The 24248-nt window shown below is 43.8% G+C and overlaps 1 protein-coding gene across 1 annotated transcript in view; it reads left to right on the top strand.

The window, feature by feature from the left end:
• The window catches only part of GAD2 (glutamate decarboxylase 2), a 37387-nt gene extending 13511 nt beyond the window's left edge, over nucleotides 1–23876 (top strand). Inside the window, exons 8-16 of the mRNA XM_054389926.1 lie at nucleotides 8541–8620; nucleotides 10662–10716; nucleotides 12189–12305; nucleotides 13322–13386; nucleotides 17164–17242; nucleotides 18953–19102; nucleotides 21099–21206; nucleotides 22879–22968; nucleotides 23703–23876. Of these exons, the coding sequence (XP_054245901.1) occupies nucleotides 8541–8620; nucleotides 10662–10716; nucleotides 12189–12305; nucleotides 13322–13386; nucleotides 17164–17242; nucleotides 18953–19102; nucleotides 21099–21206; nucleotides 22879–22968; nucleotides 23703–23876 (918 nt within the window). The remainder of the gene's footprint in view (nucleotides 1–8540; nucleotides 8621–10661; nucleotides 10717–12188; nucleotides 12306–13321; nucleotides 13387–17163; nucleotides 17243–18952; nucleotides 19103–21098; nucleotides 21207–22878; nucleotides 22969–23702) is intronic.
• Nucleotides 23877–24248: the final 372 nt, after the last annotated feature.

Raw genomic sequence — 24248 nt, forward strand, 5'->3', positions numbered from 1 at the left:
GGCAATTTTGTCTCTTCCTCCATGGAGTTTTCTGAAGTATGTAATGGCAGGTCTTTGAGGGAAGTTAGGAAACCAGGGTACAAGAAGGTAGGGCTCCTTAACCCTTAAATGCCCAAAGCATATGGGATCAGGGTTCAACCCTCAGAATAGCAGAGGCTGTTACAGGAATTGCAGAGACCTAGAGGCACAGTCCCCCTTCTAGACAGGAAATGTCAAGTAGAACCTAAATAGACTCAAAGCTCTGAAATGTCTTTTGTCTCATTTACCATGTCAGGCAGATGTGGTAGTACACAAAAATAAGTGCTGATCTACTTATGTTTAGACCCCTCCAGCTCGATTCTGGTTTCCCTCTGCCACAGTTGGATGCTTTTGTAAGACAATGGCTGTGGAAGAAGCAGCTTTTGAGCAGGGCATTGGCATTTCCCCAAGCTCTGCATGTGTGGCATGATAGTAAACAAAGATGAAAGTTACCTTGGTATGTGTTTGAAACTTGGAGATTTTTGCCTCAAAATTCTCAGCCAGGAGCAATGATTCCAACATCAGCGATTCTCAGACATAGTTTTGCCATCTCAGACCAAACTTAACTTTCATTCCTACCAATCTAGAACTTCCATTACAATAAATGAATGAGGTTACACTACAGCTGCCACCAAGATTACTCTCATCACAAGCTGGCCTCAGTCTGATGTGATGATAGGTTCAGCTGCCAGTGAAGGAGAAGGGAAGGGAGAAGTAATTTAGAGCTCCTAAGTAATTTCCTTCCTCATTCAGGAGTGTGTTGTGTTCCTAAATTGAGAGTGAAGAGAGGCACCTCTGGAGAGAGCTTCAGAGCATCCAAATTAGAAACCTAAATATTCCTTAATTTAGATGTTCTAAATCACCTTTGGGAGGGGTTCACCTACCTCTGTGCATTGACCATGCAGAGAGATCAGCCTCCTGACATAAACAACCTACATTAGATGCCTAAAATAGGTGATGTGTCTGTTCCACCCGTTCATGTTCCCAGTAAGCAGATCTTCCCTGAGCTGTTCAGTGGAGGCAATCCTTAATTCAATCCTCTGTGTTCACCAGTGCATCATCAGTGGTTCTTTTGCCTGCACTGGTATAGCAGCAGAGTGGTGTCCTTCAGGGCAGCTGTTCTGGACTGCACATGATGCAGGAGACTTTGACTCAGAGGGGTAAAAGTGATGGATGTCAGTTGTAAAAATCTATTTCAGTCTATTGTTTCAAACACAATGGAAAAGCAGAGCTGAAGGCTTCCTCCTGCTTCCCAGAGCAGCAGCATTAGGCTGCTGTGAGTGTTCAGCTGAGCACATCCCTCAGATGCCCCCCACACACAAAAAGGGGGGAAGAGCTGCCCTCTCAGTATTTCACTGGATCCATTTGTCTCTAAGGCAAGTCTTGTTGAATTTTAACCCATTCCGTGGTGTGAATTTAACCTGGCCAACTACCATGCTCTAACCCAACAGTACTGGGAATAGTATGGAGCAGGGATCACCCCTAGCAGGCAAAAAGGGCAGAGTCATCTTAGTCTAAGGAGGAAAGGGGTGCAGAGGTAAAAGGTTTAGCTGGAGAGAGCTGGTTGAGTTCAGGTTACAAAACAGCCTTTGGCCTTTTTATTGGTAGTATAAAAGCACCTTAAGAGACTTCAAGCTTTTCCACGGACTTGATGTTTAGTTAGAGGCTCCACAGGCTCGATCCACCATTATGAGAATGGACAAAAAGCTGGGCAGAGTTGGGAAGACAGACAGATTGCTTCATCTGCTCTGTTCTCCAACCCAGCAAGGCTGTGCTTATGCAGTCCACACAAGCTTTCTCTGTTGCCCACCCCTCTAACAGGGGTTGCCAGGGATAGCAATACAACTCAAGTTGTGCCAAATAAGGTTCAGGTTGGATACCAGGAAAAATTTCTTCACAGAAAGGGCTCTCATACATGGGAACAGGCTGCCCAGGGAGGTAGTGGAGTCATCATCTCTGAAAGTATTTTAAAGATGTGTGGATGTGGTGCTGAGGGACGTGGTTTACTGGTAGTGGTGTAGCAACAGCAGTGGTGAGATTGCAAGCTATAGGTGAGCAGTTGGATGTGATGATCTCAAAGGTCTTCTCCAGCTTCTGCCGTTCTGTTCTGTGAGCTCCTGTTCTAGTTTTGGGAAAAAAATGCAGAGTAAGAACTGTCTGATCTGGCAGTGAGGGACCTCTTCACCCAGTTAGAGCCAATGGGACACAGAGAGGCTTTCCCTGCCTCTGGCATCTCCCCATCTGTGCTGCTCTGGGGAGTACTGGGATTGCAGCTCCAGCAAGCACTGACTGTTGGCTGCTCAGGTAAAAGGAGTCAGCATTGCAGGCAGCCAGACATAGCTGGAGGGATCTCATTCTCTGGGAGAGCAGTGGGAGCACCTGTGAGAGGTGACTTGTCTGTGGTGGTTGAGAAGCACCCTCACAGCAGTGATGCACACAGCAGTGAATCACCACTTCAGCTTCTTGTAGGCTGATTTCCCTGGCTAGACAAAGCCCCATTACGTGCAGGGAATATGGCAAACCATGCTGATGGCCATGGGAGAAGAGAGACTTTGGCTGAAACCTCATAGGGAAGTTCTTGGCACTGAGGCAGTAGGAAATGAGAAAGTGACTTCTATTTGAAAGCTCAACAGCCTTCCATTTCACACAGTCTACAAGCAGGCTGGAGCAGAGGAGTTTCCACATGAGCATAAGGAAAAACTTTTTCACTGTGAGGGTGACACCCCCCTGGAACAGGCTGCTCAGAGAGGTTGTGGAGCCTCCTTCTCTGGAGACATTCAAACCCCACCTGAACACATTCCTGTGTGACCTACTCTAGGCAGTCCTGCTCTGGCAGGGGGGTTGGACTCCATAATCTTTTGAGAGCCCTTCCAATCCCTGACATTCTGTGATTCTGTGTAAAGGTTTGGGATTGGTTCCCATGCAGCACAAAGAGCTCATCTCTAGTCCCATCACTTCCATGGCACACAGTGTTGCCCTCTGCCCAGGCAACCTAGGAAACAGTTTGCAGGGCTGCAACCTGCAGGAAGCAGTCCAAGGATTGGCTTGGGTGGTGAGGGAAGGACTTGAGGAGCCTGGAGGTTGTGTTTGCTGTTGAGTAGCATAATTTACAAAGCCACAATTATACTTCTGAGTATACAGAGTAAGTAGGGAGTAGTTCTGTTACTACCTCAGGAAACTAGAGATCAGACTCATGGGTTCACACAGCCTTTCTTTGCGTTACCTGGCATGTAATAACTAGCAAAGTATTTTTATGGTGATATTTGAAGCCTGGGGGAAACAGTGAAAATTTGCTTCTATTTGAGGAGCAACTTAATTCAAGTAACACCATTCAAATAAAGCAAAATCTCTTTCCAGATAAATAATGCTGTAGGGCATCCTATCCCAAAAGAGACATTCATCATCTGGTCAATACCTCATGACTTTCACACTGCCACAGGATTCTCCTCAACTCAGTGAAACATTTCTTCTCCACATATAATGATGGAAACCTGTTGACACTGGGAAAAAAAAAAAAAAGCCAAGTCCATCAGTGAGTGGATTAGAAAAGCAGGATGAAGTTAAATGCTTCAAAGGTGCAAAAGATGGGGATACAATATGTTGTGCAGGAGCATTAATATATTTATTTCTCTCCTGGCATTAAGAAATAACTTTTAAAAGTGAACAGCAGTAGGTAAAGGAGACAGTAGCAAAGCATAGTTGTCATTGCAGTGTATCTAACCATGTGAGAGGTCACAGTGTGCTGGGTTTGTGGATAATTGAAGGAAAAGCTATAGCTTGCAATTAAGTGTTAAAGATTGAATTCCTGTCACAGCTTTCATAGCCCAAACATTGAATTTAAGTTAGTCTACACGTGTTTTATAGTCACTAAAAAGAGAGCAGGATCTGCAGATAACCACTCCTCCCAGTTTAAGTGGGTGCCAGTGCTTTGGGAGTGGGTGCCTTCTGGAGGGGTTACTTTTTCTTCCCTGCTGTAGAGGGGTCCCAAACAGTAAGAGCTGACCAGCCACACATCTTTAGGTTATTAAATTTAAGAGAGAAGTAGCCCAGCCTACCCATCCAGGGATCCCACACTGCTTAAAGCCCAGGAGAGGTGGAAAGGAAAGCAAGCTCACCTCCTTTGCTGGCATGTGGCTGCTGGGGTGATGCTGGGGTCCAGGTCTGATGGGCAGCAGGCTGCCAGTGGTCCAATCTGCAGAACTCAGGATTTGGCTGGTGAATGGCTCAGCTTGCTCAGCTTCTGGGAGCTTGCTCCTGATGAGTTCCTCCCACAAGGCTTGTGCTACTCTGGATTTACTGAGCAGGGGAAAGCTGCAATCTGAAAAACCAGATGTGGCCTTTGGGGCTCATGGCATTAGGGTGGTTCTTTCTGACAGCTTCAACCATGCCAGATTATGAGCATGGCATTTAGCAAGCTATAAAAATAGAAGCATCTGCACATGGAAGCACTGTTCATTTAAGATAATGCCATACTTTTCAGCATCATAACATTTTTAATTACTCCAATTCTTCCTTTTTTTTCCCCGAAAAGGCCTATTCATTATTGTACCTGTAATAAAGGTACACTGTGGTTTTACTTTACAAAGCTAACTGTGGAAAAATGACCACCAGGCAAACAAACCTATTCCTAACTGCATTTGAAATTATAGACGAAGGGAAAATTCACCTGGCTTAAAATCACCTTCTTTTTTTTCTGGCCAGTAATGCACTTTTGTCACTGATATTGGCTAATCCTTTCTACCTTCTCCTACACCCCTGAAGTTTAACCACATTTCTTTTCAGAGATAAATTGAGGTTCCTGTCTGTTGAGCTTGTATTTGTAGTCTTCAGTGCAGCCCTTTGCAGTGCATGAAGGGAGGGAGGGAGAAGGTTGCAGTAGCAGCACACTCCCACCTGCCTTTCCTTCAGTCTCTGGCAGGCACAGCACAGTGGTGAAACTCTGGCCATGCCAGCTTCTCCTAGTCTGGTTTTTGCTTCAGGATTGGCATCAGGCAGTCTGCCCCTGTCCTCTCTTTTGACTCTAGTTCTTCCACTATCTGCCTAACTCCTACATGGCTGTGTCCTGAGAGGTGCTGTTCAAGCTCACCTCCTTCTGTGGCCAGTCTGTGGCCCCTGTATTCCCAAAGGTGGCACAATCGATGTCCTTCTTCCCCTTTAGCCCAGCCTAATCTGGCAGTAGTTCTGTCTAACCAAAGTTCAATATTCATCATCATTAGGAGAGTTTTCTTTCCTCTTAGAACTAGATTTTTTTTTCCATTTTCACTTTCATCCTGGCTTTTTTTAGACCTTCTCAGGCAGTTGAGTAATTCCTCTGGTGCTACCTTGAGACACACAAATGTAACAGTAGTCATTTATCTGTGCCTGTGTGCACAGACTGAGCATTTCCATATTCAAGGTTTGGTTAGAAATTGTCATTGCATTTGCCCTGCTGTGCATAGACTCCTTCAATTTCTCCCTAAACCTGTTTCTCTTCCTGACCACTGAATTCCCTTCAGTCTCTAAAACCTCTTCAGGCAACCAGGCTATGAGCACTGCAATCATTTTTTTTCGTTCCCCACTGCTGTTTTAGCAGTGCCATGAGACTTCTCAATGAGGCAGCTCAGCTTGGCCATATTCCAGTGGATGCCTTTGAGCACATGGACTTAATTTTCTTCCTCATAGTAAACCATTCAAATCTGTATTTTCTTTTTCTTTTTAAGGCACTTTGAATAATTCTATTTTCTAGTAGAAAAACAAATTGCAGTGGTAAATCTAAATTTAACTAATATGGAATAAAGAGCAAAATTAATCAGTGTAGTGACTCAAAACCCAGTAAGATACATCTGTGGCTCTTCTCTCCTACACCTCTGCCTGTATCTATCTATTACACTACCAGTTTGTGAAGTAGATCACAATTTTTAATACATATAAATTCAACTCTAGCTTCATATAGCATATCAGTGACCTGTCACCATGCTTGGCAGTATTCTATCTCTGTTTCATTTTTTGCAAAGTTCAAAGATGCCTTCCTAAACTTGGGGATTTTTGATAAGCCTCCTCATGGTCTCTCCTCAAAAAGTTGCATTTCTCCACTGTGGGACTCAGGAAGACCTGCAAGGTTGGGAAGGACACCAGTATCTTCCATGTATAGAGGTCCTGGATTGGTCACAGTCCAAGCCTTAATCTGTAGAGCGTTTGTACCTGGGAGAAGTGAAGTGAGCGAAGTTTGAAACTCCTGGAAATGTGTTTGTTTAAAAATGTGGGTTTGTGAAATGAAGAACATCCCATGAAAAATAGGCAGAGCAGGCTTATGATGTTGTTTGGAAAAGACCTTTAAGATCACTGAGTTCAACATTCACTAACTATACCAAGGCTGGTAAACCATGTCCCTCAAGCACCACATCTCTGCCTCATTTGAAGATCTCCAGGTTCAGGGATTCAGCCACCTCCCTGGGCAGCCTGTACCAGTCTTTGAGTTTCTTTCAGTGACAAAGTTTCTTCTAATCTCCAACTTAAACTCCCCTGGTGCAACTTGAGACCATTTCCTTTCATCCTGTCACTTGTTACTAGGGAGAGGAGACCAACCCCCCAGCTAGAAAACCAACAGGGCAAACTCCATATCTGGTCTGAGCATAGCACTAACCTGTGGTTTTAATAGGCTAGACAAAAAGTGTGTTAAACATCTACTACTTAAGCATAGGCACAAATTTCTTGTTGTGCATCTAAGCACATGGGTCTGTTTCTTGTTTGCTCATCAGCTTGTGCAGAAGTCAGTCCAGCCTGGATACATTTACATTTCAGAACATACTTAGGCTCAAGGGCTAGGCTGTTTTGCTGTAGTAGGGCCTTAAAAGGTGATTTTAGGTCTAATCAGTGTGGTCAGTGGCTGCTCAATAGATGTTGTTGGTATGCTGCAGCCATGCCCCGTGGGAGAAAGTTTGGTAAAGGTGCATTAAGAAAAAAAGAATGTAGTATGAAAAATAGCATTTACCTGAAGAAGAGTGTTCAAATTGTCCATGGTATCATCAGTGAATCATGGCTCAAGAGCAGGCTGAACCTCTTGATAAATGTCTGAATATTGAAAAGTAGGCATCATGAAAACTTGAAACAGTCCAGTCAAAATGGTGCAAGGCAGGAGGTGAAGGAAGGAGTTTGGGGTGGCAGCTCTTGTGCAACCTTAAGCCATGGGGCTCCTTGAAAACTACTGAGTAATTTTTACAAGGGGGTTTCACTTGGGAAGTTGAAACTTACAGGTTACAGTTCTACCTTGCTTCCTCTCCTGTTCATGAAGATGATTTAGAATTGGTTTCTCAGTGGCCAGAGCCCTGTAGTATGCAGTGAGACCCCACAGACTTCACAGCCTGTAGTGTAACCTTCACATCCTTCTCTCCTTACAGCTCTCTGCTGCTCACATTACTGTTGAAGCCAAATGCTTCCTTGACAAAGCAATAGTGTTGAGACATTCCAGATCAGACTTGATGTGGCCCTGGGCAGCCTGATCTAGTTGGAGGTGTCTCTGATGACTGCAGGGGGGTTGGACAGGATGAGCTTTGAGGGTCCCTTCCAACCCAATGCCATCTGTGAATCTGTGATTGGATCTCTGCTTTGTGGTCTTCTGCAGACTGTATGTCTTCCTTTCTTCTTTAATGTCATGGACACCTAAAAAGACCAATTAGATTTTTATCTCCTGGATCTTTTTTTTTTTTGTCGTTGTTGTTGTAGTTCTATATCCTAGGCTAATAGTACTGTAGTAGACATAATGCAGGTCAAATTTTTAACACTTCAATAACCTGTAGTTACAATTACTTAGGACAATATTGTTACAGCTGGGGCTGAGTTGATACAAAATGGGGTTCTTGGTGGTATAATTTGGTAGAAAACTATTTAATTATTGTAATCACCAGGATTTAAATTGGCATTAGAAACCAACACTAGCTTGGGAATTAAGTCCTATAAATTAGTCTGACTTGCACTCCAGTATACAACTTCCACATTTCACTCTGTACCCACAGATTAACTAACAGTCTTACCAATAGCCCAGTTCTGATTTCAAACTGTAGTAGCTCTTTTTATTAATTGGAGTTATCACTATCTTTCACTGGCATGAGACCACAATTAGGCCTCCTATCTTAATTTCTTTCAGTGTATCATTTGGGCAGAAGCATGCAGCACTTTGGTTGCCACAAACTAATCCTTTGAGGGAGAACTTTTTGTTTCAGTAAACCAAGCTCATAGCAAGTACAAGCAGTAGAAGCTGCAGGTGTGCATCAAGGACAGAATTTAGGTCCATCATCAGCCACAATGATGTGTTTAATATTCCAGGAGGAAATCCAGATTAGAGTGATTGCTGTTTCTCTGATTTACTATAGTGACCTGATATGGAGCTACAAATTACAGTGATCAGTTTCCAAAAAGGCTATGAATAGAAGTACTGCCTGTGTGGGACCACTTGCTGAAGGGCTTGCAAGAGTGTAGTGTTTTGTATTAAATGAGATAAGAAATAATAATAAAAATAATGAATAATTATAAATGTGTTTTTTCAGAGTCACTTTTCTGTGAAGAAAGGAGCTGCAGCCTTGGGTATTGGTACAGATAGTGTGATTTTGATTAGATGTGATGAAAGGTAAGTAAAGGTGCCAGATACACCTCTTGTGGTGGGTACATAGAAGAGGATCATCAGGTGCTCAGCTCAGAGCATATAGGATACAGCCAGCAGGTGGTGCAGGTCATTGTAGCTCTCTCATCTGCAGCAACCTTACACTGATTTATCCCACTTAAGGAGCTGGCTCTGTCAGTAGCTTCTTTACAAGTCACTTTTTGGTGCCTGTCAAAAAAATCTTAAAAGTTCCCTTCCTCGGGGATTTCTGATACTTCTTTTTCTTTCACCTTAAAGTGAAACAAAATATCACAGTAGCAATCGTTCTTTACACTTCTTCCAAGAAATCATGAAGAAGCTTGTTTAGGATGTTTAGAGTCTCTCACATGTTGATCCTCTAAAATGAGCTGAAGTTGACCTCTTTAATAGAAAGGAAAGGAGTAGCACAGCAGGCACCTAACCTACAGGTCCCACAGGCTCTACAGAGCTGGTGGTAGTTAACTGTGTTTAACTCAGCCAACTAAAAGGGATTTTTTTTTTCTCTGTGAAAACTAATTTTCAGGGGGGAAAAAAATACATAAACAAAATCAACATGTTATGAAGATTTTCAGTTTTAGGGAAAAAAAAACAAACAACAGTTTCTATGGGACAAAATTAATAGAACAATCCTTACTGATTCTACTGAATCTTTTCAATAGAAAATGTCCTTACTTTGAGTCCCAAACATCAGTGTTACAAGGTCTTGAATTATTGATGTCTCTAGTGCAAGTGGAAGGTTTAACTGCCACCAGAACACTCTGCCCCCACGTTAAAAGATGAGCACCGATGTTTACAGTGCTAATCATCGCGCCTGCAAAGTGACTTAGGGACTTCTATCTCCAGCAACAAAAGACTGAGCACACCTTGAAGAGGAATTAATGACGACGTTCACACAACCAGCACGCATCAAAATAAACCTCTGATTGTTTCCATTCGCTAAAGACAGGCGTGGATCAATGAAGCCAGGGCTTCCTTTTCTTCTTGTGCAAATTCAGCCTGATGGCTTTCAGTGAGGACTACAATGCCTCCTCTGCCCACCCTGACACGTGTTAACAGCAGGATTAGTGCACATCTCCCCAGGTGCCACTAGGACAAGGCAGGTTGTTTGCACAGGATGTGAGCTGGTGCGGTGGAGGTGATGCTCTGTGGAGATGTGGGGCTGTGGGAGGGTGAAGGAGCACCGTTTTGATGTTTCTGGCATGATCAAGATTACTTCCTGACCCAGCCATGCCGAGTTTACCTGGTTTTGCTGGCTCGTGGGACTGTGGAAATGTGTGGTGAATTTTAAGCCAGGAAAACATGGCAGAAAATGATGTTCTTGCTCATACTCCAGACTGGGGAACCAGAAGTTTCCATTGCCTCTTTTATTACCACACAGATTTGTAGCAGCAGTGTATTAGCTGCAGGTTTGGGGTCAAAACACATCAGCCAGGTGTGAAGTGAAGACTGTATGCAGGTGTGGGTAATAGACAAAGACTTAGATGCTAACATTCATTCTGTCCCCAGTGTCCTTTTGCTGCTGAGGCTCTTCCTCCTCACCCAGCAGCCTTCATGCCTTTGGTGCTGCCTAGCACATCTCGTGCAACCTCCTGCGTTATTATCCGGGAGAGGTTTGTCCAGGGATAAGGTTGTTGTTTTGCAGTGCATTTTAAATGTTGCAGGTCATCTGAACTCACATGAAAAGTGGTCTTCTTGGGATCCTGGGATGAGCCTCTCCCTGGCATCCTGGACCTGTAACATCAAACAGGACAAGGAGGCTCCATGGAGCCTTTAATGGGAGTGGCCAGGAGATAACTTCCCACAGTTACCATCACCATATTGATGCAAACTGGTTGGCAAAAATATCAGAGTAAACCCTCAGACTAATGGACAGTCTGTGCTCTTCAGTGCTGCATTTAGGCCAAAAAAAAAAAAAAAAAAAAAAAAAAAAAGTCACTTTGGTCTGTATTTGGGTATCCTGTTAAGTGAAGAAGTAACATATGAGCTGATTTCAAGATGAGATTTCTGATCTAACTCTCTCTTGCTCCAGAGGAAAAATGATCCCATCAGACCTTGAAAGAAGAATTCTTGAAGCCAAACAAAAAGTAAGTTTGCTAACTTCTCTGCTCCCAAAAAAAAGAAAGGAAAGAAACAAGAATGATGCAGCTAAGTTGTTCTGCTTTCCTTGGTAAAACAACACAGACTTGCCCCTTTTGATTTCTTTCTCAGAAATGTTGCCTGGCAATTAGTGAGGCAAGAGTTTCTGAGAAAATAGGTTTAGGGGTACTTTACAATCTTTGTGAGCTGTGTGGCTCTTTTCTCTTTAGATGTTGTTCTGTGTAACATCCTCTTCTCTTTTCCTTTTAAAAATATTATTAGCCTATGATGCCGTTTTCTAAATATTGACAAGCAGAGAAATCATTTGGGGAGTGTTTATGCATTTTAATGCACTGAAAATATTTCTCATGGACTCAGCAAATGAAGGGGAGATAAACTAAACCCCACACATCTCTAAACATGCACTGCTTTTGTACCTGTGAACAGAAGCTAGAATTATGCCATCAGATTAAAGCATGCAATGAACTCAGCCCCGTGTCTTCAGCAGGGTGAATAGTCATTAGGCACAGCATTCAAAGGCCATTAAAAATACAAATCTTCATTTAAATCTCACTTATTTCTAAGAAAAGCAATACAGTAGATAAAATAATGAGGCTAAATGACAATATTGAGTGCTACTTTTACCTCCTGACCACTGCAGAAGGATGTTTAGGGGGGTTGGACAACATGACTTTTGAGGGTCCCGTCCAGCCCAGTGCATTCTGCATTCTGTGGTTAGACTTTGCTTGATAGTTTAAGCCCCAGTTCTGAAAAGAAAATGTAATCACTCTTTACCTTTGTTGCTTGGAGTGCTGTTTATGAAATCAACAGAACTTCAAATGAGTTCAAACTGAACATTGGTGCACGTTACAGCAGCCCCAAGACCTCACAGTGCAAAAGTCCTGTGATGGAGAGCGAGTGCTCCTCTGAGAGGCACAGCATTTAGCAGAGGGCATCCAAGACACTGTTCCTGGCCTTTGTGGAGATTGCTGCACCCCTTCTGCATGAGGGAGGGGGCTGGAGGTGAACCCCACAGTTCCTGTGTGTGCTGCCCCTGCAGACACCCCCACACGAGATGCACCCACTGATGGCTCTGGGCCACCACCTGTTCAGACACTCACTGAGATAACTACAATGCAGCCCATGGCACAGTCTGCCAGGGGCATTTCCTGCACCAGGCTGGGGTTTGCTTTACCTGACCTCATGGAGAGCAGACCTTGTTTCAGGCAGGTGATGTGGAGCAGAATTGCTCTTCTGAGCCCTTGCCTGTCTCCTGCAGCCTAATAAATGGAGGATTCTGGTTTGGAAGCTTGCTGCCACCTTAAGGCAGGAGCTGTGGTATCACAGGCGTGGAAACAACCAGTGCGATGGAGCAGGGGTGTCCTCTAGGAGACGCTTGCGGGCTCGCTGTGGAGGCAGCACGGAGGGGCTGGGGCTGCAGCGCTCTGACCTTGCTGAATGCCTCTCTGCTTTCTTGCAGGGATTTGTTCCTTTTCTGGTGAGTGCCACAGCTGGGACAACAGTGTATGGGGCCTTTGACCCTCTCATAGCTATTGCAGACATCTGCAAGAAGTACAAAATCTGGATGCATGTGGATGTGAGTACCAGTGGTTTATTCACCTTGTACAACCCCCTTCTGCTGGGTTCCTGTAATTAAGTCTAACATCCGAGCACTGACTTCCCACTCCTCTGAAAGGCTCAGGCTGTGGGAACCTTTTAGGAGCTGTGCCTGTGTGGTACTTTTAGCCACTGGGACACTTCACCTGACCCAGTTTGAGTGCTTTTGGCCTTCAGCTTTATCTCAGTGCCGTTAGTGCAAGCAATGTGTAAGAGCCAAACCAAGCACTGCCTCAGCTTCTGCAGCAGCTGCAAAATAAATACATCAGGAGAAGGCTAAGTTTGTCTGGAATAAAGGACCACAAATTGTTGAACAGGTTAATGCAAACACTGGAGAAATTTATCACATTGGCTGCTTAGCTTTATCTCAGCTTTTGCCAATAAATCTTTCTGAAGGATCATCTTCCAGCCCTAGAATAGCTTTTATGTCATTATTGCAAATCCTTTCTCCAAAAAGTCATGGCAATTGAATTTCCATAGGGCTGGGTATCTTGCTTTTGGATTACTGTGTCAGCCCAAATCAGTCCAGTTAAAAGGAAGAATTTTTATTTACCTTGAACTGTGTCTCAGTCATGTAAAATACCTGCTTGCCCCAGATCTCTGTGAGCAAAAGAAAATGAGTAGGGGGTGAGGAGATTCCAGTCTGGTTGGTTATCATCACTTAGGCACTAGAAGAAGAAAGCCATCTGAGCAGGAGCAGCTCTGCAAGTCATTAATGACTTGCAGGCCAGTGTGTGTCAGTGTCAGAGGAGGTGGTGAGGGAGTGGTTAGATGATAATAGTGAGCACTCAGATTGTGGGCTGTAAACCACTGCTTCCAACCTACTGGAAGAAAATTGTTAGCACAGCTAATGCCTCAGGCCCCATCTGCTTGGTCATTTTGGAACATGCCACATGAGCAAGAAAAAAAGAAAGGGCCCCAAACTGATGTGAATGCACAGATGTCATCAGAGAGAAAAGCAGAGTTCTCATTAAGATAATGTGTCTTGCCTTCTAGGGAGCATGGGGTGGTGGCCTCCTGATGTCAAGAAAACACAAATGGAAGTTAAATGGAGTTGAGAGGTATGATTTATTAATGTTAATTAAACACATTCATTAAATTAATTCTAACACCCTTATGGTTGCCATAGCAATGTCTACAAATAAAACCCAAGAATCAATGTTATCTCCAAGATGCAGGATGAAGAAATTATGCAAACTGCCCTTCCAGTTGGGGTAGCATTGTTAAGTGCCTTTGTTCAGTGCTGCAGTAGAGTGGCACTCATGTTCTGTAGGTCAAGAAGCAGGCATTTCTGGGTTTGATTTCTGTTCCTGCCAGCATTTCTCTAAGAAATAAATCTTGGAGGTCTTGGACGCTGAAGTATAAAAGGTTTGGACAGATGTCCTGGCAGGCAGTCACTGGCCACTGCTCTGTCACCTCTGGAGGGATTACCCCACTTCAGGCTGTGCTAATGACATCTTCTCAGCACATCTGTACCTGGATGTACAAATACACAGCTGGAGTCAGGAGCTCATGAACAGTACAGATCCATGTAGGTGAACACAAGTGGTGCCAGTCCAGGCCAGAGTCTGGAAGGACTGACCTTAAAACAGCTACTTACTCAGAAACTTCTAGATACACTGGGGATCTCTTTGCCATAGGATGTGGAGATGTGGCTTCAAGGAAAGATGTCAAAAACCAGTTCAGGACTTCTTAGTGGGAATTCAGAGAGTATTTAAAGTTGATACATATTTGCCCTGGTTTGTATTCTTCCCAGGCACCTGTTTAGGCCACCTGCTAGAGACATTATATCAGTGCTAGATGGAATCATTCTCACTATTTGTGTATTTTCTGAAGCTCATGCTGCTTGAGAATAAATTATTAGTCCCTTCCACCTTTTTTGTCTCTAAATCAAATTGCTGTTCTTTGCCAATTAAAATTACAAACAACTTCCTCATCCTGTTCCTGAAGATAAGGAGGAAACCTTGATGATTCAGTTCCTTTCTCATACATCTCACATGTAAAATTTGGAAGGCAGCCAAAGATTCTATGAATTCAATTAAGTTGAGACTGCCTCCAGCACTCTAAATGTAGATCTTCTACATTAAAAGGACATACATCCAGCACATTGGACAAATAATCTGTGAGGACAGAGTGTGAGAAAAAGAGTTTGCCTCCCAAAATGCTGACCAAATTCTGCTGGAATAAGAAGCTCAGGTTGAATATGGAACTAGATGATCCTTGTGGTCCCTTCCAACCCTGACTGATTCTATGATTCTATCTTGGAAAATTTTCCAAATAATCTGCTTTATTTCCATAACTCCAATGGGGTTTGTCTTGTGCTTTGATAAGCACCATCTCCATATGTTTGGCAGTGAATTAATGAAATTTGTCATTTCCAATGCTTGTTCCTCTGCTTGATGGACACAGCAGCTCATTTCAGACCTCAAATGTGGATACCTTTAGACTTACTAGCCCCACCTTTTATGGCCATTCCTGGTTTATGGTGGATATTTGAGTATAAATCCATCATATCAGATCTGGAGAGAAGAGGACTGGGACTGGTAGCTGTGTTTGCTAGGGAAGAAAGGTACATGGAGGGAGCATGAAATGGAGCACTCTGTGCTCTTTGCACTCACATCCTTCTGCACACAGGCAGTCCAGCAAAAACACTCCAGTCAGAAGCAGGAGGAATTGCAGGGCTGTTCTTTCCATGCCCCCCAGTCCTTACGTGGCAGATTTCGAGCTGCTCCAAGGCACCCTGAAGGAAGCATGGCCCCTGCTGTCTGGAGCAGAGAGGTCTGGCCACCCTCACAAGTGCCATTTTGGTGTCCCTCTCGCAGAGACTTGGGCAGGGGGTGCTGGCTACCTGAGACAAACATGTTTGCAGCTGAATGAGCTCTCCCATACAGGCCTGGGCTTCCTTTCTGGAGCTGTGGCTGGTCACGGAATGTACCTCAGTCTGGTTTTGATGATGGCTGAGGACAAGATTCTGCCAGTCTTGAATCTCTCCTGTCATCCATTCACAATCTCTCAAGGAACATTTTTCCTCTTTTTCTGTCTATGACCCACAGCCAAAAAAAAATCACATAGGTGCTTGGTGCTCAGTTCTTTGGGTGAATATGAGATGCTTTTAAAAACATCTGTGCATCCATCTGGCTTTTCTACTTCACTGTTTGTTTCAGTCAGCAATTTCTTCACATACTGATGACTGAAGCCCAAAATAACTGATGACAAGTGAAAAATGGTGGATTTTTATTTTATATAATTGATTTTTTTTTTTTAAGGTGTGTAGTTGGGATGTAATTGGGGAAATAAATGACCCTAGGGTAAATTAAATGTCTTAGGCGGATACTTAACATCTCGCGGTTGCCAGTAAACACTCCTTGGCTTGAGAAAATCCATACCAGTGCTGTTACCTGGAAGTCTCTTAAAGAATTTCTGCCTGATTCATAGGCACAGATAAAAATGAAAAAGTATCATACCAGGGGAAATACGCAGACCTGAATGCATGTTCAGAGTCATTAGTTTTGGTGTCGCAATCAGGTGGCAAACTCTGAGCTGATTAAAAGCTGCCAAATACTCAAAAAGCAAAGCCAAGTGGCCAGATGTTGCCTGTGGAAGATTTTTCCCTACAGATTTTACATCAGGCACTTGCACAGTCCCAATAGCAAAGAAGAAAGCATTGAAGTGCTGCCTGATGTCCATGTGGGTTTTAGAGTTGCTTGCTTTGAAGGAGTGGAAGCAACTTGGCAGGAAATGAAGGACTTGCATACAGTGCTGTCTCCAACTCCTACAAAGGAAAATATTTCCATAGTCTAACATGCTCATCTCTGTTCACATCAGTGTAACCTGCAAGTGTTTCCTGGCTCCCTCAGTTTTTACATGCCCTACTTGACTGATGTATGCCAATTTATACCACCAAAACTCAAATCACTGCACTACATGAAGTCTTGTGCACTGTGTATCCTTGTGCCAAACAGGATGCAGATGTACTTATGCCTCTATCAGCTAAGCATCATATATGCTAACAGTAATTTAAAAAAGAGCCAATCCACCCTAGCACCAAATTAAAACAGTAATCAACTGGACAATCTTCCATTCAGCCCTTGCCACGGTCCCAAATGCCTCTTCTCTAGGCTGTATTGCAGCAGCACCCTGTTTATTCACAAGATTTAGGCTGTCAGTGGGTTTTGCAATGAATGTGTCCTGAAGGGAGGCAGCCTCAGACTCTTTAGTGGAAGGGTGAATCAGTTCTGTGTTTATTACTGTGGTAATTGTGGGCTCATCCCTTCAGTTGTGTGATTACCATAGCTAAGCTAAAACTAAGGAGCTTCTGCAGCAGCAGAGGAAATTTATTTTGGGCCAGGTTTTCTGAGTTACTCAGAGGTTCAGAAGTACCCAGAAGTATTTGAAGGAATTTTCTTTTTTTTTAAATGCCTGTGGGAGGCTGTTAGTAAAATCTTGCTGAAACTGGAATCAATGGGAGGGAATCTGCTAGTGTGGCAGTTTCCTATCTGCATCTTTAATCAGCCATTCAGCTTCAGAAAATTCATCAGTCAAGTGGGGGGGGTTTAGGAAGATTTCCCTCTGTTCATAAAGTACAGATGACTCCCCAGAAAGTTTAATGCTGAGTAAGTTTAGTGGACAGAGCAGTCCTGTGGTGAGTTGCTAGGATTGTCACCTAAACCCCACTGAAGTAGGTTAGGGCCCTTCTGAAGACATTGCTTTCCTAATATTGGTCATGATCATTTTCAGCTTTGCTTACACAGTAGTGATTGTTCTCATTGCTTCCAAATGTCTGCATGGTTTCACCAGCACAGTGCAAAGTTTAAGTTTGGTGTGGTTTGCTGTCCCAGGGCCAATTCAGTGACCTGGAACCCTCACAAGATGATGGGCGTCCCGCTGCAGTGCTCAGCCCTGCTGGTGAGAGAAGAGGTATGTCCCAACAGACTTGCTTCTCTGATCCTCTCTGACATTCTGCTGCTGAAAATCCTGGTTGTTTTCTTTGTGACTGCGTCATAGCTGATGCTTGTTAATGTGGTGAAGATTATAAAAGAAACTGAGAAACAGGTCTTGAGGTACCAGCTGAGGCTGTGACTGCAAAAGGAACTAGAGCAGCTGCCTAGCAGAAGTGCTAGATCCAGTCAGTGGCAATATCTTTCCAGTTTTTTTGTGGCTTTCCATTCAAAATGTCCATGGTTAAGTTGCAGGTGCACAGCTGTGTGAGCCCACTAGTTGTTGTGCAGCATAAAATGTAAGTGCAGGTCCTCCTGGGATGAAAGGTATGGGACACGTGCAGCACAACATCAGGTCCAGAATCTAGCATCATTACATTTTTCTAGACTTTTATGATAGATATTTCCACCTATGTCTGGTCTATATATCCACTTGGGGGCACAAGGAAATAAAAATAGAACACCATGGTCACTTAGACTGGAAAGTAGACATCTCATTTAGTACTGGAATTGAAATTACCCTTCCTGCCTGCAATTCTCATGTAACTATCAGTTACTGGGACAGCTGCTCTACAACCACCACTTAATGGCCCAGCTATCAAAAAGCTGGTTGCTGTTCTGCTAACAGCTGTACAACAGATTGTATACAAAGTGATTGCACTTTGGAAGAGAGAAGCTGGCTTTTATTTGCCCTGTGGGTCAATTCAGCCAGGACAAATCCTGCCTGGCTGAAGTCAGTACCATCCCTGACCTCTAGTGAGAACAGATGGCTCAGATTAGGAGAAAGTCAATCCTTTTTTCCCCCTCTCATTTTACTATCTCAGTTTTGAGTTACACTAGAAAGATTTGACTTGATGATAAACAGCCAAGTTTTGATTCTTCTTGGACTGGAAATAGCAGCTTTAGGCAACAGTCCCAAGGTATACCTTAAACTTGGTTGAGGACTTAACTAGAGCCAGAAGATGACTTTCTGCATTTCACTTCAAAAGCTAAAAAGGAAACTTCATACTTTCACAAGCCTGGTTTCTTCACCTTGTTGGCTTCTGGCCCTCCCACAAAGCTGCCTCTCAGAATGGTGTCTTGCAAACCCAGGAATAGCTCTAGCTGGCTGTTCAAAGGCCATATGCTCTTCTGGCTGTTCAGAGCTTTCTGTACCACTTCAGCATCCAAGCTGCAGCTGAGGGCTTCACAGAAAGGAAAGAAAATATACAAAGAAAGGAAACAATTAAAATCAGAATTTGAGAGACCAGAGCAATTAGAAAAGTGGTGTCATCATTTAGATTAGTCACCAAACTGGCTTGATCTGACTCAACCAGAAAAGATGCCTTCCAAGGAAAGGAGGAAGAGAAACCACAACAGAGAATGAAATAGAGAGATCCAAAAATGAACTTAAGCATAGTGATGCCAGCAAACACCCTCTCCAGCCTGCTTTGGAATTGGTTACACATTGCTGATTCAGGGACCAAGGTATCCTGGGCTCTGAACAAGATACAAAAAACATAGTCCACTGAGAAACTAAGTCTGATTTTGCCCTGTTTTGCTGAGGGGGTTGAGGGGTGGTTTTTTTTTTTGATCTTCCTTTTGCACGTGGACACATATTCCACCAAATTTGGGCGTTGGTAACGTCTCACCCAAAGCAAACCCCAAACAGTAGCCAACATCACCTTTCTAATGCCTTTGTTTCTAAAAGGGCTTGATGCAGAGCTGCAATCAAATGCATGCTTCCTACCTCTTCCAACAAGACAAGCACTACGACCTTTCCTACGACACAGGAGACAAGGCCTTGCAGTGTGGACGGCACGTTGATGTCTTCAAGCTATGGCTGATGTGGAGGGCAAAGGTAGGACTGCCTGTGTCAAAATAATGCACACCAGATACAGGGCAGGGCTCTGTAATCAGCCTTTTAGAAACTACCCGAGCTGAATTTCCCATATATAACATGAAAGAAGGAACATTATTATTTTCTGGGGTTGGTTTTGGTTGTTGTTTGTTTTTTTTTTTTTTATACTTTTAGCTATTTGGCTTCAAAGCAGCACAGATGATTTTGAAACTTGAACTCCAGGGGTTTTGCATAGCATTTGCTTTGTGTAACTCTAGGAGCCTTAACAGCATAAATCATACACCTGGGAACGTTGTTATGAAGATTTCTGGAAATAAAAAGATGTTTTAATGACATTCAGAAATAAAACATGGCAAATGAAGACTGGAATACCTAGGTTCGTTGCATGCAGTAGATAAACTCATCTTTTGAAGGAACAAAACTCATCCAAAGCTGTTCTCTGGTAAACATGAAGACACCAGCCCTAATGACAATTCATCTGTATTCATAGAATATTCCTGAACAATCTTCTTCCATATATTTATCCAATCTATTATCTCAAGTTTTGTGCCTCAGGTTTGTTCAGAGGAGGTGACATCACTGTCTTCATTTCCAGAAAGCCTTAAAGGTCCTTATGTGCTGCATTAAAACTCTGAAAACAATTCTGAAACAGACATCAAAGATAGCTGGAGGTGTAGGCATCTGTGAAGGAGGAGGGTGCAAGTTTCTGTGGTCACAAAAGCTGCTGTGCTAGCTGGGGTCTCCTGAGTGGCAGCAGTTTTAGCCACATGAATCTCTCTTACTCCAAGCCTTTCTCCCTGGGGCTGTGCTAGCTCTACCCTGGTTGGAAATCTCTGTACACAGAGGGATAATGACACAGGCATAAATCAGCCCTGTGTTGCCAGAGCAGATTCAGCAGGGCCATGCTTCCCTTACTCAGAGACATTTCTTCTTCTTCTAAAACCCTTTGTGTTTTGTTTTTTTTTTTAATATGCCTCATGCTGCTTTTTCTCTCCTCACACCCCACTTGTAATACTAATGTTACAAAACAGGATGTGTGTCTCTTAAACAGTTTATCTGTTTCAGCTGTTTATTCCCCTTCCACGGTCATAAAGCTGGAGCCTTTGTGGCATCACAGCTGGTGAGTGCAGGAGCAGTTATGATGTCACAGAGAAGATTGTGACTTCTGCCAGAGAAGAAAAAGCAGGATTTGCTGCAGCTCTTAAAAGCACAGCTTCTGAGTTTACAGGGTGTCTATTAGAAAAGAAGGGAGAAAATCACTGCAGGGGCAGGGCAGTGTCTAAACAAAACATGCATTTTCAGACTGGGCTCTAAAAGCCTGGCTGCCCATTCTGTGTTTAACTCAAAAAGAACAGTTGTTCTTGGAAAAGCCCCCAGCACATCACAGAATCACAGAGTGTTAGGGGTTGGAAGGGACCTCCAGAGATCATCCAGTCCAACGCCCCTGCTAGAGCAGGATCACCTGGAGTAGGTCACACAGGAATACATTCAGGTGGGTTTTGAATGTCTCCAGAGATGGAGACTCTGCAACCTTTCTGGGCAGCCTGCTCCAGGGCTCTGTCACCCTCACAGTGAAAAAGTTTTTCCTTATGTTTATGTGGAAAATAAAGTCCCCTGTTCTGAAAATAGCGAGAGGCTGCCTATAGTCTTGAAATCAACACATTGTAGGGACCCTCTTCTGTGCTCAACCTCTCTGCAAAATGTGCCAAGGGCATCCTTCATCAGAGGTGTTAGAGATGTTTTGCTGAGGACAGGGCTGGTACCCAGTGCTTACTTTGCAGAGGTGGCTCCTGGAGGGTCAGTGACAAGAGTTAGAGGCATGAGCTCTGCTTAGCAAATTGTCCTTTGCCTCATGGAATCAGATCCTTAATCTGTCCCATGGAGACTTCCAGGAGGTGACTTGTGCTGATGCTTTGGCAAATACTGCATGGTCCTTTCACTCTTCAGGTTCCCAGAGCAGATAGTTAAGTGATGATTTTTCTTCTTCTCTCTAAAGGGAACTACAGGATTTGAAGCACAGATTGATAAGTGCTTGGAACTGGCAGAATACTTATACAATAAAATAAAGAACAGAGAAGGGTATGAAATGGTGTTTGATGGAAAGGTAAGGATTTCAAATTCTTTTTCCTTGCTGGTCACAGCACTTTCCTTAGTCACCTATTGGGATGCTACCAACAGGTCAACCCATAAGATAGAAAGCAGTGCCCCTTGTAACAAAACCTGATCTCTTTGGTATCTCTCTTCCTCCTAAATTCCAGGGACAGAGGAGATGAGGCAGCTGTGCATGTTTCTAGTTTGTTCAGTTTCACCCTGATGAATCTAAGCCCTGCAGCTGGGCCTGACCCAGCATACACACAATTAGAATCAGGTCTTTGGTAATAAAAACAAGTTGTGGCTTCCTAATAGCATGGTCTGCTGTGAGCAGGGTTACAGAGCCCACACAGCTCTGAAAGGATGGTTGTGCAAAGTGCTTTTGTCAGCCTTCTCAGGTGGGCAGTCACAGGGGACCTGGAGGGAGCATCTGCAGTGCAGTACCTGCTGCAATGGGGTGCAGCACAGCTAGCTCCTGTGACAGAGGTGACAGTACTGTGTGGGGTGCAGATATCTCTGGGCAGGCCTTTTCTGTGGAGGGAATGCAGATGAGGTGGGACCCCTAGGTGCCAGGTGCTCAGCTGGCACACAGTGCCCAGGGCAGGGCAGTACAGACTTGGTTGTGTGGCTGTACCTCTGAACTGCACTGAGCTGTCTGGTGTTTGGCTGTCTCTTTGTGGGTAACCCTCTCCAACTGTCCACAGGCCTCCTAGAGACCTCTGAGAAAGGTAACTGGTGTGTTGCCTGTAATAAAGCAAAAAGATCTCATTTTAGCTTTTTTTCTTCTTAACTTTTGATGACCTTTATTCTCTGTACTGGAAGGTTTTGTCTCTCAGAATGTTGCTTCCTGGTGGCAATCACTTAGTGCATGCCCAGCACAAGGACAGACATCACTGTTTCTTCAAACAGAGATCACAGGCTCATATCTATGTGCCACTGTGTGATTTATTTCCCCTGCCTCACATATCATCACTGAATTTGGTCCACTGGGTCTGATGATGAGTAAAGGAACTGGCAGCAGTAGGAGCTGCAGTAACTCACACATTTAGCATCCAGCAAAGAGGAGCATAGCAAAGCAGGCAGCTGTTGGGAGATGGCAGAAACAGACACAGGGTCGGGTAGTTCTCCTTTATGCCGTTCTACCTGGTGCTGCCATCTCAGTTAAACCAGCTAAGGCACTGTGCTGCATGCAGATGAGTACAGCAGCTATCTGACTCAAGCTGAGAAATAATAGATTTCATTAAATGTAAGAAAATCTCAGCCTGCCTCATGCACCACCTGTGACTCCTCTTCACAGAACCAGCTTCTGTATTATGCTGTCATGTCATAAATGACACAGTCCTCACCTTTGAATTATCTGTAATAGGCTCTTGCCTTAGCCATAGGATCTCTTCAGCCTCTGGTGGGGACAGTACCTACAAACATCTAGGTGCCTCTCAGTAGGGCATAAACACATTTGCACAGCTGGATGATGTGTTTCCACATCTTACGCCCTGGGAATAAATTGCCTGAAATTATCTTTTCTGCATTAATAATGATGATGACTCTCAGTGGACCATAATAATGAAAACCATTGACTGCTGTCACAGTATGATGTATGAGAGGGAGGAAAGGCACGAACTTAATTGCAATTGAGATATTATGGACGTTTCTTACAGTGTAAACCATTGTTCTTCTGTGTTTAGCCTCAGCACACAAATGTCTGCTTCTGGTACATCCCTCCCAGCTTGCGCGGCATGGAAAACAACGAGGAAAGGATGAGTCGCCTTGCCAAGGTAAGCAGGACAGCATGCACTGACACCCTGGCAGGCAGGCAATCCCCAAAAGCATCTCCCAGGGAGAGGTCATCTCGTGATATTATGGAAAATGACACCTCTGTGGTCATTCTCCTGCAGGCTGGTCTGGCCCCACTGTACTCTGGTCTCCAGGTTTGGTGTTCCCTGGGTTTGCATCGAACACTTCTTGGCTGTTTGTGCTCTCAAACAGTGAAGTGACTGTGAACTGCAGCTGCTAAACTGCTCAGTGGTACCGTGAGTGCTCTGGCTTGTGAAAAGAAGATGGAAGACACAATGTAGCAATATGTTTGAGCACTACAAAAAAACAGCTACAGTCTCCTTGTTAGCAATACCGAGAAAGCAGGGGGAAAATTCCCCAGAGGCAGGCAGAGAAAGAGAGTAAACCCAATGCCTCTTCAGTGAGACCTTTATTCCTTAATGGAAGTTAATGTTTTTAGTCAAGCTTGGATGTAGTTTTTTCACAGATTCACAGATTGCACTGGGTTGGAAGGGACCCTCAAAGCTCATCTTGTCCAAACCCCCTGCAGTCAGCAAGGACACCTCCAACTAGATCAAGGCCACATTGAGTCTGAATTTCATTTCGACTGCTTCTTGTAGCCCTTCATCTTTTCTTAGAAAAGGAAACACGCTCTGTGTTCTGTTCTCATGATAAGAATAATGGCAGTAATGAAAACAATCACCATCATCATCCCCTGCCTTTTGTTATGCTGCAGGTGGCACCAGTGATAAAAGCCAGGATGATGGAGTATGGCACCACCATGGTGAGCTATCAGCCCCTGGGAGAGAAAGTGAACTTCTTCCGGATGGTCATCTCCAACCCTGCAGCAACTCACCAGGACATTGATTTCCTGATTGATGAAATTGAACGCCTGGGACAGGATTTATAAGAACTGGGTGTGAAAGTCTCTTCCTGACCTCTAAGTAGACACTTAAGTTGTCACAAACTGTGCGAATGTATTTGTAGTTTGTTCCAAAGTAAATCTATTTCTATATTGTGGCGTTGGAGTAGAGTACAGTTAAAAAAAAAAAAAAATCAAGAAACATGGCTCCTTTAAAGTCCTTTCCTGAGTTTTAGAATACCTCCTTAACAATTAGCTGCACACAAAGTTGCACTGAAACAAATAAGGAAGAACAGAAGATGCTTAAAATGCTATCCCCCCATTTTGACACAGCAACTCCTTTGAATTCAAAGCAGATTGAATGATGCCAAACTTTTCCCCCCCAAAAAAAACAAAATAAAAAAAAATTATGATGAAAGT

This window comes from Indicator indicator, chromosome 20, assembly GCF_027791375.1.
Source record: "Indicator indicator isolate 239-I01 chromosome 20, UM_Iind_1.1, whole genome shotgun sequence".
NCBI classification, from domain to species: Eukaryota; Metazoa; Chordata; class Aves; order Piciformes; family Indicatoridae; genus Indicator; species Indicator indicator.